The sequence below is a fragment of the Globicephala melas genome, chromosome 5, assembly GCF_963455315.2.
Source record: "Globicephala melas chromosome 5, mGloMel1.2, whole genome shotgun sequence".
In the NCBI taxonomy this organism is placed as follows: Eukaryota; Metazoa; Chordata; class Mammalia; order Artiodactyla; family Delphinidae; genus Globicephala; species Globicephala melas.
The window spans coordinates 118,429,438-118,441,863 of NC_083318.1; the positions used below are offsets into that span (position 1 = coordinate 118,429,438).

A 12,426-nucleotide genomic window follows, 5' to 3' on the forward strand; every position below is an offset into this window, starting at 1 on the left:
TATGTGGTCAATAAGAAACTCCAGAGTGAAGAGTATAAAGAGTTGAATGCAGACTTAGGCTAAGAGTCAAGAACAGTTCCACTATTCTCCGCAGTGGACTAGAAGCTTCTGGAACTCTCTGTCCAGAGGGTTATTGATGGACACACATTAACACATAAGGTGGATGTGGGTAAGAATAGGGAAGAGTGTACAAACGATGTCCTATAAGAAAGTTGAAAAAATGTAGAGAGGGTATAGCCTGGGGGACATAAATTTGCCTTGAAAAGATAAGCTGGAGAGGAACAGGACAGCTGTCCTTAAAATCTGAAGGATCGTTGTAATGAAGACGTAATAGACCTTTTTTTTTTTACTCTAAAGAGGAAGGAAAAGGAATAGTTCTAAACCTTTTTTTGAGTTGTGATCTCTTTGAGATCTGATAAGGACTGTGGAAATCTTCCCAAAAAGTGACATCGGCACATGGCCACATTTTACATTGTTTGTGGTTCATGGAATTTTTGCACTTGAACCTGCAGGTTAAGGGTCCTGACTAAAGTTAAAATGACAGGAGCCCTTTCAGTGTTTCTAGAACTCCCCAGTGAGATGAGATGCCTCTGGTTGTGATGACCTTCCCATCCCTGAGGATGTTCAGACGTCTCTCTTACATGGATGTGGGTGTGGGAGGAGGCCCCTGCATTAAGTGGGAGGTGGGACGAGATAACCCCTGGTGCCCCTGCCAACCAATCCAGATCCCGTGATTCCCCTTTTCCCAAATCTGATGAACCTTCAACTAGGCGCTCTGGAACACGCGTTTACAAAGGATTTTCTGATTCCTGAAATACGTATGGACTGTAAGGGAAAAAGTAACAGGATTCTTTGGGTTGAAGCAATGGTGATATAATGGCGGCTAGGTTAGGCTAAATTGAACTGAAGAAATATTTAAGAGACCCCAAAAGCAACTAAAAAAGATTTCTAAAATGAGTAATTTGAAGCACTCTTAAACGTGTATTGAGATTATTTCTGAACTCTAGCAAGTGTTTAGGGTGTTGAGGCCCAGTCACCTGACTTTTCTTATCAATAACACTAGTTAAATTTGTGCCAGCCACTATTCTAAGTGTTAACACCTTTAGTTCTCACATTTCATGGGCCCTGATATCAAGACCACTGGTAGTATCTTCTAATTTGTCATCCTGCCTCATAGAGGGGAAACTGAGGTACAGAGAGGTTCCCTCTCCCAAGGGCACGTAGTAAGTACAAAGCATTTGAAACCAGGTATCCTGACTCCAGAGCTCTCAACCCAAATACATCCTGGCCAAACCTTCTGCCACACGATACCTGGGTTTCAATTTGTAAAAGTAGGTGCTTCGGGGGATGCTGAGCCTGGGGGGGGGGGATTGTAGCACACATGGTGCATTTCACATTTTTACTTATGTGACTTCTAGGTGCCGCGTGCCATGGGGACCTCACAGAGAAGCTCAAACTGCTGTACAAAATGCACGTCTTGCCTGGTAAGCGAGACGCACAGAGTAGCACATGTACCTGTGACTCTGGCCTGGCTTGAAGTCTTTTTTGGCGAGACCTGTTTGCCTTTTTTTTTTGATGTACAAAATCACTCATTGGTCACTGAGAACAAACTGAACGATACTTTTTACATGAGTTCCTGAATCAGCAGATGCTTATTTCAATGATCACTCACCTGTGTGAAGTGTGAGTTGCAGTAATAGAAAAGAGCAGGCTTCTGCAAGAGAACGAATAACACTTGGTAACTCGTGGGATTCTGAGTCGAGGGGGAGCAGTGTTATTACCACCGACAGAAACAGTGGGAAAGATGGTGAAGTTGTGAGTTCAGTTTTAAACAAGGATGGCCTCCAGCTGGAAATATCTAGCAAATACTAAAAAAGAAATGGAGGGAGAGGTGGAGGGAAAGAGAAAGAGAGGGAGAAGAAGAGAGAAAGGAAGGAAGGAAGGGAGGAAGGAAGGAAGGGAGGGAGGGAGGGAAAAAGGGAAGAAGGAAAAAGGGAGGGAGGAAGGGGGATTAGCTCCAAGGATAGAGATAGGGTAAAACTACAGATTTGGGAATTATCATTATAGTTACAATTTCCCAAAGTTTGGTTCCTTAAACCCTCATTCCACAGGATTTAGGAAAAGTCTCCAAAAAAGGCAAATGTGAAGGGACACTTCAGTGTGGGGTTGTTATAAAGGAAGGTGGAGTTAGAACTGGAGGGAGCCCCTCCCCCATAAGGGTTTTGAGGAGGTGGGCATTCAAGGCCTGCACCAGTGATGGGACCCCCCAGCCCACCTTCGTAACTTCAGCTTCTCATGAGCCCCGTGTCATTTCTTCAGCAATTAAAGCACACTTTCATTGAATCCTGGCCCTGCCAATATGAGAATCATCTCTCCTCCCTCTCCAGAGCCATCCTCTGATCAAGACGAGCCAGATTCTGCTTTTGAAGCAACTCAATACTTCTTTGAAGATATCACCCCAGAATGCACACATGGTAAGTGACTTTCCTCGTCAGGGCCTCTCTGTTTCTTTTTCTACAGAGCCCTCTGTTATTGGGAAAAGTTGCCTCCAAAGCTAGGCAATCAAAGAAGTATAATGAATACAAGTGCCTGATATGCTACTTTCTTTTTAAATTTTTGAACTTGACTAACTACTGGGGAGTGGGAACTTCAGCCCACCGAAAGGACCATGTACATTGTGTCCTGCTGGCTTAGAAAAAGCGTTAACTGGAGAGCATATACTTTGTTCCTCTCTCCTTGATAGGGAGAAGCGCTCATTAAGAGCGTCATTCTGTTGTTATGCTGCTGTCCAGAATCTGGACTAGCATTGACATCAGATACGCTGCTCTGTAACAGACATCAGCAAACTTTGGACCAAATCCAGCCCACCACTTATTTGTACAGCCTGTGATAATATAAAATTTATTTATTTATTATTTATTTATATATATTTTTTGGCGGTAGGCGGGCCTCTCACTGTTGTGGCCTCTCCCGTTGTGGAGCACAGGCTCCGGACGCGCAGGCTCAGCGGCCATGGCTCACGGGCCCAGCCGCTCTGCGGCATGTGGGATCTTCCCGGACCGGGGCACAAACCCGTGTCCCCTGCATCGGCAGGCGGACCCCCAGCCACTGCGCCACCAGGGAAGCCCGATAATATAAAATTTATATCAAAGAATTAATATAAAATTTAAACATTACTGCCTATAAATAAAGTTTTATTGGAACACAACCAGGAACACAGCTAAGCTCATTCAGTTATATATTGCCTATGGCTGCTCTCACACTACAGTGGTAGAATTGCCTCAGATATTTGCCATCTGGCCCTTTACGGAGAAAGTTTGCTGACCCCTGCTCTGTGCAGTTGTTAGATCTACACAGACATGATCCGGCTCATTGGAAATATCTCCAGATTTACATATGAACCTGTTCTGTTGTGCCATGTGTGGATCGAAGCAGCGACTGGGCTTGCTGCTGCTGTGCATTATCTCCATCCTATTGATACTTCATCCGTAGGGCAGGCGGCCTCCTGACTTCACCCAAGGTTGAAAGTCAGCATGGGTTGCTCCTGGGTCCTTTTGCCTCTTAAATCTTACGGTCCCCAAATAAGCACAGCTTAGACCTGCTTTTAAACTGTGAGCCCCTAAGTGATTGAGTGGAGAGGAGCAAGGGCCAGACAGTATTCTTATTGGTGATAGGTGTTAAGGGCAGGAGTTTTGGACAGGATGCTAGCTCTGTTTGTCTAGATGACCTCAGGCAGCTTCGGGCATCTGGGAGCACCAGGGTCCTTGTGTGGAAAGTGGAGATGAGAGCTGTCACATTGGGTATAGTAAGGACTTAGTGAGATAATGTAGTGAGCCTCTTAGCATAGTGCCTTGGCACATCTGACAACATTCTTCAAATCCTTAGCAATCATATTTTGGCTGCAAAATGTTAGCCACATCTTTCTTAGTGGGAACTCATCTCAGAAAAGGAGTTACTTGTTTCAGAAATGCTTCAGGAATGGTTACATGCCAGTAGCATTTAATAGCCTCAAAAGATGCTTTTTAAAAAATGTCTTTTCTGGGCTTCCCTGGTGACGCAGTGGTTGAGAGTCCACCTGCCGATGCAGGGGACACTGGTTCGTGCCCCGGTCCGGGAAGATCCCATGTGCCGCGGAATGGCTGGGCCCGTGAGCCATGGCCGCTGAGCCTGCGTGTCCGGAGCCTGTGCTCCGCAACGGGAGAGGCCACAGCAGTGAGAGGCCCGCGTACCACAAAAAAAAAAAAAAAAAAAAATGTTTTTTCTAACTCCATAAGTACTATTGCTTTGTATCAAAAATTTTTAAATATGGGTCAAAATATATAAAATAAGCTAATGATATCTTAAAACTGCATGATATAAAGATAACTATCAATAATAATTAATACCTTGAAGTATTCCTTTTTTATCCATATAATTATAATAATATCCATAATGTATATATAAAACTGGGATCAAACTGCCGATACAGTTTTGTTCGTTTGTTTGTTTTGGCTGAAGGATTGTTTTATGAACAATTTAAACATAGAACAAGCGTGTTCTGGCACATGCCATGTCCACCTCTTCTGCCTGTACAGTTTTGTATCCTTTTTTCACTTAAAATCCAGTGAGCCTATTGCGATGTCATTTACACTCTCTGAAAGCATGGTTTTTAATTGGCTGTATAATATCCATTGCATGGGGCTTACCATAACATTTTGGACTATCTACTTGTTCCCTAAAGCTAGTTCAACATTAAGAGGAGAGGACTTTCTCCACGGCATATATAGTTCATTGTCCTCAGTCTGTCTTAAAAGCTGCTGAGGTTTTAATTTGGCACTAAATATGTAAAGGTTACGTATGCGGCAAACCAGCCTCCTTTTGTATGGCTGAGGAAGTGCTTGGGATGCATTCTTACAGCTGACAAACTGAATGGGAAACTGGGGGGATAGTACACCTCTCCCTTTTGAAGCCCTGGGATGTCCTGTTTTAAGAAGAAAGAAGAAAACAATTATAAGTTGTTTTCTTGAAAGTCAAAAAATGCCAGATTATGAATCTGAAGGAATTTAGTAGCACATGACATTTGTTTTCTTTTATCAACATAGACGTCAGTTTCTTTTTAAAAAGTGAGTTCTTGATCTTTTGCAGAGCCTGACAGGTCAATCTCATGTATACAAAGTTAAGATGATAATGTAACAGAGGAGGGAAATCAGCATTCACTGGGGCCGGCACCACCATTTTTTAAGTACTGAACACCACATGACATCATTCCTTTAATTCCTATTTATACACCGAGCCCTGCTTGTGAAAAAGGATTCTTGGGGAACCTTTCACCTAGAGATAGAGTTTTTCGATTGTAAAAAAAAAAAAAAAAAAAAAAAAGCACTACCTAAAAGTTGAGAATTACGTTTTATTCGGCAGACATACCGAGGACTTAAGCCCAGGAGGCAGCCTCACGCATAGCTCAGAGGAACTGCTCTGAAGAAATAAGGGAGGAGAGCCAGGATATATAAGATTTTTTTCGCAAAAAAAAAAACAGGTAGTGGGAATATCAAAAGATTAGTGTTAATTAAAGAAACCAGATATCTCAAGTTAATGAATTTAGTGCTTTTCTGTGTATGGGAAGATGCAAGAGTCTGGGCTTACTGAAATCATTCCTTTGATATGCACCTTAGCTATCTAGGGCCAGTATCCTATTTTTCTCCATCCTGAATCCCCGCAGGGTGGAGATGGCACAGTTGGGGGCAGCTGCAGTGCTGCTGGCTTGATGGCTGCAACATCCTTTGTTTACTGACCTGGCAGGCAACACTCAGTTGTCAGATCAAATATGAGACACCCAGTAAAATCTGAATTTGAGGTGGACAAAAAATAATTTGCTTAGCGTGAGTATGTCCCATGTGATATGTGGGAACTCACACTTTAAAAAACTACTTGTTGTTTACCTAATTATTTATGTGCTGGGGTTTTGTTTTGTTTTGCTGTGTTAGGCAACTCTACCTAGAGGTTTTTCTGTTTTCTACTACACCTGCTCAACCTATGGGTTTATCATGTAACATTCTCCTTTTTTTCTTCTGAATCTTTCCTGGTAGTGGTTGGATTGGACAGCAGGAGCAAACACAGTGCAGACGATGGCTTTGTTACAGTGAGTCTAAAGCCCGACAGAGGTACAGACTTTCTCTTCTCTGTGTTTCCCTTACTGCTGGTTCAACAGTTGCTTCTTGACCTTTGAACACTTATTTCTCGGCATTTGGGTTTTAGGGAAGAGGGCAAATTCTCAAGAAAATCGTAATTATCTGAGACTCTGGACTCCAGAAAATAAATCCAGATCAAAGAATGCAAAGGATTTACCCAAATTGAATCAGGTGAGTACCGAACAGTGTAGTTCATGCATTTCAAACCTTGACGCTCTGTTTTCTAGTCATAGATAAACGTAGAATAAGTACTCCTCAAGGCGCTTAAGTAGTACCTGTTTGGATCTATTTTGTGCATTAAAAGTATGCTCTGTTGTGAGAAAATGACCTCCTCAGAGAATATGTGAACCATGAAATATTCAAATTTGAGAATACATGCATTCTCATCCCAATCTTTAAAAATACCCTCGGATACTCGGAAGACAAGCTCATGCTGTTTTCAAACCACTGTGCTCAGCTATAAAGGTGTCTGACATATTTTTTTCCTTAAACAGCTGAAATGTAATGAGGGCGATAAAACAATATAAATAATTAAAATACAGGATGCAAATGCTGTTTTCTAACAGAAGAACAGATAAATCATCCTGGTGGGGGTGGGAGGCATGACTTCCGTCCGTGGACACCAGCAGATGTGTCATGGGAGAGGGGATTGGAGCTGACCTGACCTTGGAAACATTGGGCTGCCTGCTGTAGTGTGTAGATATGAGATGAGGTGAGATCTGCGATTTACTTAAGATACTGCAAGAAAGGATAAAACAGTTAGTGAAACATTTGTATAACATGGTCCTTCTTCTTTTTTTTTTTTTAATATTTACTTATTTATTTTGGCTGCGCCGGGTCTTAGTTGCGACACGTGGGATCTTCATTGCGGCACGCAGGCTCTTAGTTGCCATGCATATGGGATCTACTTCCCCGACCAGGGATGGAACCCAGGCCCCCTGCATTGGGAGCGCAGAGTCTTACTCACTGGACCACCAGGGAGGTCCCCGTGGTCCTTCTTGACTCTAGAATGATAGGTACTATTATAAAGGCGTATTATTTCATTCTTTCTGCTTTCATGGATGTTAGAAGTTTTCCCAGTTTAAAAAAAGGAAGCATTGAAAGAGACTTTAAACTACACATCCATTCACCCTACGGTAGGACTCTTCCGGGATCTTGTAGGAGTCCTGATATTAAATGGCTTTGCAGTCCACTTGGGTCCTGCCTCCGTGCTCCTCATGAGGTGGCCACATGCTTGTGTTTTCCCTCCATCACTTTGCAGGAGCAGTTTATCGAGCTGTGTAAGACGATGTATAACATGTTCAGCGAGGACCCCAACGAGCAGGAGCTGTACCACGCCACGGCGGCGGTGACCAGCCTCCTGCTGGAGATCGGGGAAGTGGGCAAGCTCTTCACTACCCAGCCCACCAAGGAGGGCGGGAGCGGAGGTGGCGGGCCACCCGGCAACCAGGGCCTCCCCGGCGGCATGCTCTTCCCCAACAAAGGGCCGGGCCAGCCTTACGCGCCGGACCCCGTGGAGCCCCTCCCGGCCAGCTTGGCGGGGGACGGCGAGGAACACTCCCTGGGGGGACAGATGGAGGACATCAAGCTAGAGGACTCCTCGCCCCGGGACCACGGGGCCTGCTCCTCCATGCTCATCTCCGACGACGACACCAAGGACGACAGCTCCATGTCCTCGTACTCGGTGCTGAGTGCCGGCTCCCACGAGGAGGACAAGCTGCACTGCGAGGACATCGGTGAGGACACGGTGCTGGTGCGCAGCGGCCAGGGCACAGCGGCGCTGCCCCGGAGCACCAGCCTGGACCGGGACTGGGCCATCACCTTCGAGCAGTTCCTGGCCTCCCTCCTGACAGAACCTGCCCTAGTGAAGTACTTTGACAAGCCCGTGTGCATGATGGCCCGAATCACCAGTGCAAAAAACATCCGGATGATGGGCAAGCCCCTCACCTCGGCCAGTGACTACGAGATCTCGGCCATGTCCGGGTGAATCCCGCGCCTTCTGTAGGGACACGCAGGCCGGGGGCGGGGGGAGGGTCTTTTTTATGTTCTGTGTTGGGGTTTCTTTCTTCCTTTTAAATTAAATATTTATTAGTACCCGGCTTAAAGCCTAGTGTTTTCATAATATAATACAATGAAAGCTGTTGGAGGAGTACTTAAACACCTCGATGTAGGCACAGTTCACTCTCTTGTCGGGGGAGGGGGATTTACCAGAATACGGTTTTATTCAATGAATTCCGAAAGAAAGATGACTCTGTCCGTGATATGTGTGTATTTATAACTTCTTAATCTTGCTGTTGAGCTGTATACATAGTGCTGTTTAACACTAAATAAGGCGGCAGACGTGTATTGGGGCTTTTTAAATAAAATTAGAGCTGTTAAGGAAAGTAGAATGCCACAAACACAGAATGTTCTTAAATGGAATAGGCACTGTCAGCTGGGGTAAATCCTATACCACTTTTAGGGAGCATTAAAACTATTTTTTAAGATTTGAAATATATTTCCTAAAAGTCCTCTATTCAAAAATCATGTTTCACAGATGTTCCCTTTTGAGGTTCTAAGCAATTATGAAAGTGTGAGTGATTTTTATGTGATGCCGGAATAACACCTCTATCTGATCAATTTGGACAAATACCAGGCCAATTTTGCATTTACAGAACTGATGATTTAAGTCAGCTGGCCAGAATTCAGGGGAAATGAACAGTCTTTTGTTACAGAGAATCTGAAAGTGGCAACAGAAATGATTTGAGGGCTCAGGATTTTTTGGGGGGGGGGTAGTAAAAATACTGATGCTTCTCATACTAGATTTTCAGCTTCTTGTTACTCATTGCAAATGAAGCAAAAAGTAAAACAATGAACTTTACCATTTCTGTACTCTCCGTAGGTTCAAGAAATTATACCATGTATCACATATGACCATCTTTCCAGTTAAATCCATGTAAAGTAGAGATAATGTAAATTGAAAAAACAACCTGCAAGATAACGTAACTGAATGTTTAAAGCGGAACTTGTCACTTTATATAAAAGAATAGTATGCTCTATTTCCTGAATGGACTTGGAAATGAAAACTATCGCACCTGCACTTTGTATTGTTGCTTCTTTTTTATTCCTATTATAGTTTTGTCTTTTACAGATGTTGGAGTTTTTTTTCTCTTATTGTTGAATTCATAATCATGGTCACGTTTTCTTTGCTTATGCAGAATACTCCTTCCAATGCATTCCTTTATTTTAGTAGCCATTGGTCTTTATTTTAGCTGTTGCTGCTGTTTTTTATTTTGTTTACAGAATGATTTTTTAAACTGTCCAATGAAGTAGTGTTAACCTCAAGTAGGATAAATGTGAACAAATAAAATACATCCGATACTCAGATGTGGCTTTTATCTCAGTGCTTGAGTTCCCGTCTAAGGTGATAACATTATTCTTTTGACAACGTAGCAGGGGAAATTATGTTAGGCAACCATTTTGACTTAGGTAACAAATTTTTGTAGGCAAATATTTTGAGGTAAGAAATACAGTATGGGGAATTCCCCGGGCGGTCCAGTGGTCAGGATTCAGCGCTCTCACTGCTGGGGGCCCAGGTTCAATCCCTGGTCAGGGAACTAAGATCCCGAAAGCCTGCAGCATAGCCAAAAAAAAAAGAAAAGAAAAGAAATACAGAAATACACTACATAGTGATGTGCATATGAATGTAAAATAAGGAAGAGAATCATTGTCAGTCATCTAATCATTTAACTTATCCTACATAAGTGATAAAAGGGTGAAAATACCTCTGTTTAACCCTGATTAGTACACGGTAACACCATTTGGTATGTATTTGAGTAGTCATTCATTTGATTCGACTCTTAGATGGTTATACATTATTCCATTATTCTATCACTTAAAGATGCCTCAAGAAATAACTCTATAGAGTCTGATACTCTCTCTCACCTCCAGAATTAAAGATGGGTTTGCGAGGGGAATGAACATGTATTTAAATGTGTAGCCCTAGATAAATGAGAGGAGCCAGAATTTTCCATTAGCACTGAGAACGGGATTATAACTGAACAGTGCATCACCCTGAGAGTATATGTTCCTGTTGACACTCTGTCATAATACTGTCCTTATTTGTTCCAGCACCTCATAGTGTTTCTGTCACAGTGTCAATATACTATATAACAGCAGGTTCTAGTCCGTTTGCTTCGAAAGGCTACCTATGGAGGAGCCCTGAGCCTTTGAGTTGATTCTTTCCAGCTCAGTCTCTGAGACCGTCTTGTCAGTGCCTTCTGCTGTCAGGCATCATAATCAGCTCCACGTTACATTTACTGCTGTGTTTCTCCCCTGTTGACTTCTGAGGTTTCCCTCCTGCTTATTTCCCCCCAGTTGTTAACTGTAAAGTGTCTTGTAGCAGATGTCCTAATATCCAGCCCGGCTCACTCGGCTCTGACCACTTTAGTGATGCTGGCCTGACTTCCTATTGTCCTGTCAGCACCTGTACGTTTTAGGGTCTTCTTCTGGCCACCAGAGACATATCTGCCCACCTGTGCATGGCACACTAGAAGAACAGGGAAAATAACACCCCCCCCCCCGAGAGCAGCCCTGGACCAATAATTGATGGGAGTTGGCGGTGAATATCTCAGGCCTCTCAACGTCAGGTGGAATACCTCTGAGCGATCAAAATCCAGTTACACACAGAGCTATTTTGCTTACCTCTAAAACCATTTATGGGATGACTTCAAGTCCCACTCTCTGTTCCCCACTCTCTTACCCGTATTTCCTGGGATCACTTCCTGAATGAATTACAAATCTTTGTCTCAAGGCCTGACTCTGGGAGAACCCAAACTAAGACAAAGCACGAACTTAGAGTAGCATGTTTTTTTCAAGAAGGTAGAAAACATAGAACTTCACTTGCTGGGATCCTGGTCAGCCAATGGGCAGTAGTGACAAGTCGCTACCAAACTTTAGTCGGGCTCCTCTGAGTTTTCTCTACTAGGTCCTGTCCTTGGGCATGTCCTCAAGAGCCCAGTTTTAGCCAGAATCCTGCTAAATTGGTTTAGCCAGAATCCCTCACCCTCAACATGTGATCACTATTGACACCAAATTCCTCATCCCTGCCCTGAATACCCAACCACCAATTCTTTTAGATGTTCTATGTACACATTCATATCATTTATAAGCAATAACTTTTCTTTCCATCCACTTGTTTTCCTGCAGTAGGTGGGACCTCTAGCAGTTTTGAATTTATTTGCTGTAACAACTTGAATGATTTGCTCCTTATCCCTTCTTAATAGAGTACATTTCCCCGCTCTATTGATGTTGGACTTGACCATGTGACCTGCCACAACTAAGGGAATGCTAGTATACATGATGTGAGCAAAGGCTTGAATGTGTTTGAGCAATTGGGTTTATTCTTGTGCTTCTGCCACACCATGAAAAGAGCATGCCTCAGGTAGCCCACTGACCTCAGATGAATTAGTCACATGGAGCTGACCGGAACTGAAACCATGGCCCCAATTTAAGGCCAGCTGAATCCAGCTGAGATTAGCAAAACTGCCTGGCTAGCCTACCCCTGTGTGAGGAGGAAATTGTTTTTGTATGCCACTGAGATTTTTTTTGTGGTTGGTTGTTGTACATTGTTATTGTGGCAATAAAATGACAGATACAAGTGGTGACAGAGGACATCCCTTCTTAATTCTGATCCCAATGTTTTACAATTAAGTATATTTGCTATAGTTTATTTGATAAAGATGCATTTTACAAAATTAAGGTAAACCCTTTCTATTTCTCATTTGGTAAAAGTTTTTAACATGAATGGATGTTGAATTTTTATCAAATGCTTTTTCTACATCTATTAAGATCTTCACATGATAGTCTGATGAATTGCAGAGTGTACACTCTAAATTATCTGGATGAGTTTGTGAAAACTAACATTATTTTATTTTTAAATGTGTTAACTCACTGGTGAGAGCCATATAAAACTGCAGGTTTTTTAGTGGAAAGGTTTTTAGCTGCTGAACCCATTTAATAGCTCTAGGACTTTTTGCTTCCCTATTTGTTCTTGGATAGTTTTGTTTTGGTAAGTTGTATTTTTCTAGAAATAGTTATATTTCATCTAATTTTCATAATTTCGACAAGGTTACTCAATATATTTTCTTTTCAATATCTGTAGGATCTGTAGTGATGTTTCATATCTTGACAGTATTTATTATTTGCTTTCTTTTTTATTGTTTATTTGCCTCACCAAGATTTATCAATATTGTTCTTTTCAAACATTTTATTTTTGTTG

The 12,426-nt window shown here is 42.7% G+C and overlaps 1 protein-coding gene across 1 annotated transcript in view; it reads left to right on the forward strand.

Annotated features, from left to right (window-relative positions):
• Nucleotides 1-9,531, forward strand: part of TBC1D9 (TBC1 domain family member 9) — a 106,737-nt gene extending 97,206 nt beyond the window's left edge. The window contains exons 17-21 of the mRNA XM_030845124.2: nucleotides 1,419-1,484; nucleotides 2,388-2,474; nucleotides 6,066-6,140; nucleotides 6,235-6,338; nucleotides 7,429-9,531. Coding sequence (XP_030700984.2) covers nucleotides 1,419-1,484; nucleotides 2,388-2,474; nucleotides 6,066-6,140; nucleotides 6,235-6,338; nucleotides 7,429-8,154 — 1,058 coding nt within the window. The 3' untranslated portion in view covers nucleotides 8,155-9,531. The remainder of the gene's footprint in view (nucleotides 1-1,418; nucleotides 1,485-2,387; nucleotides 2,475-6,065; nucleotides 6,141-6,234; nucleotides 6,339-7,428) is intronic.
• The last annotated feature ends 2,895 nt before the right edge of the window (nucleotides 9,532-12,426 follow it).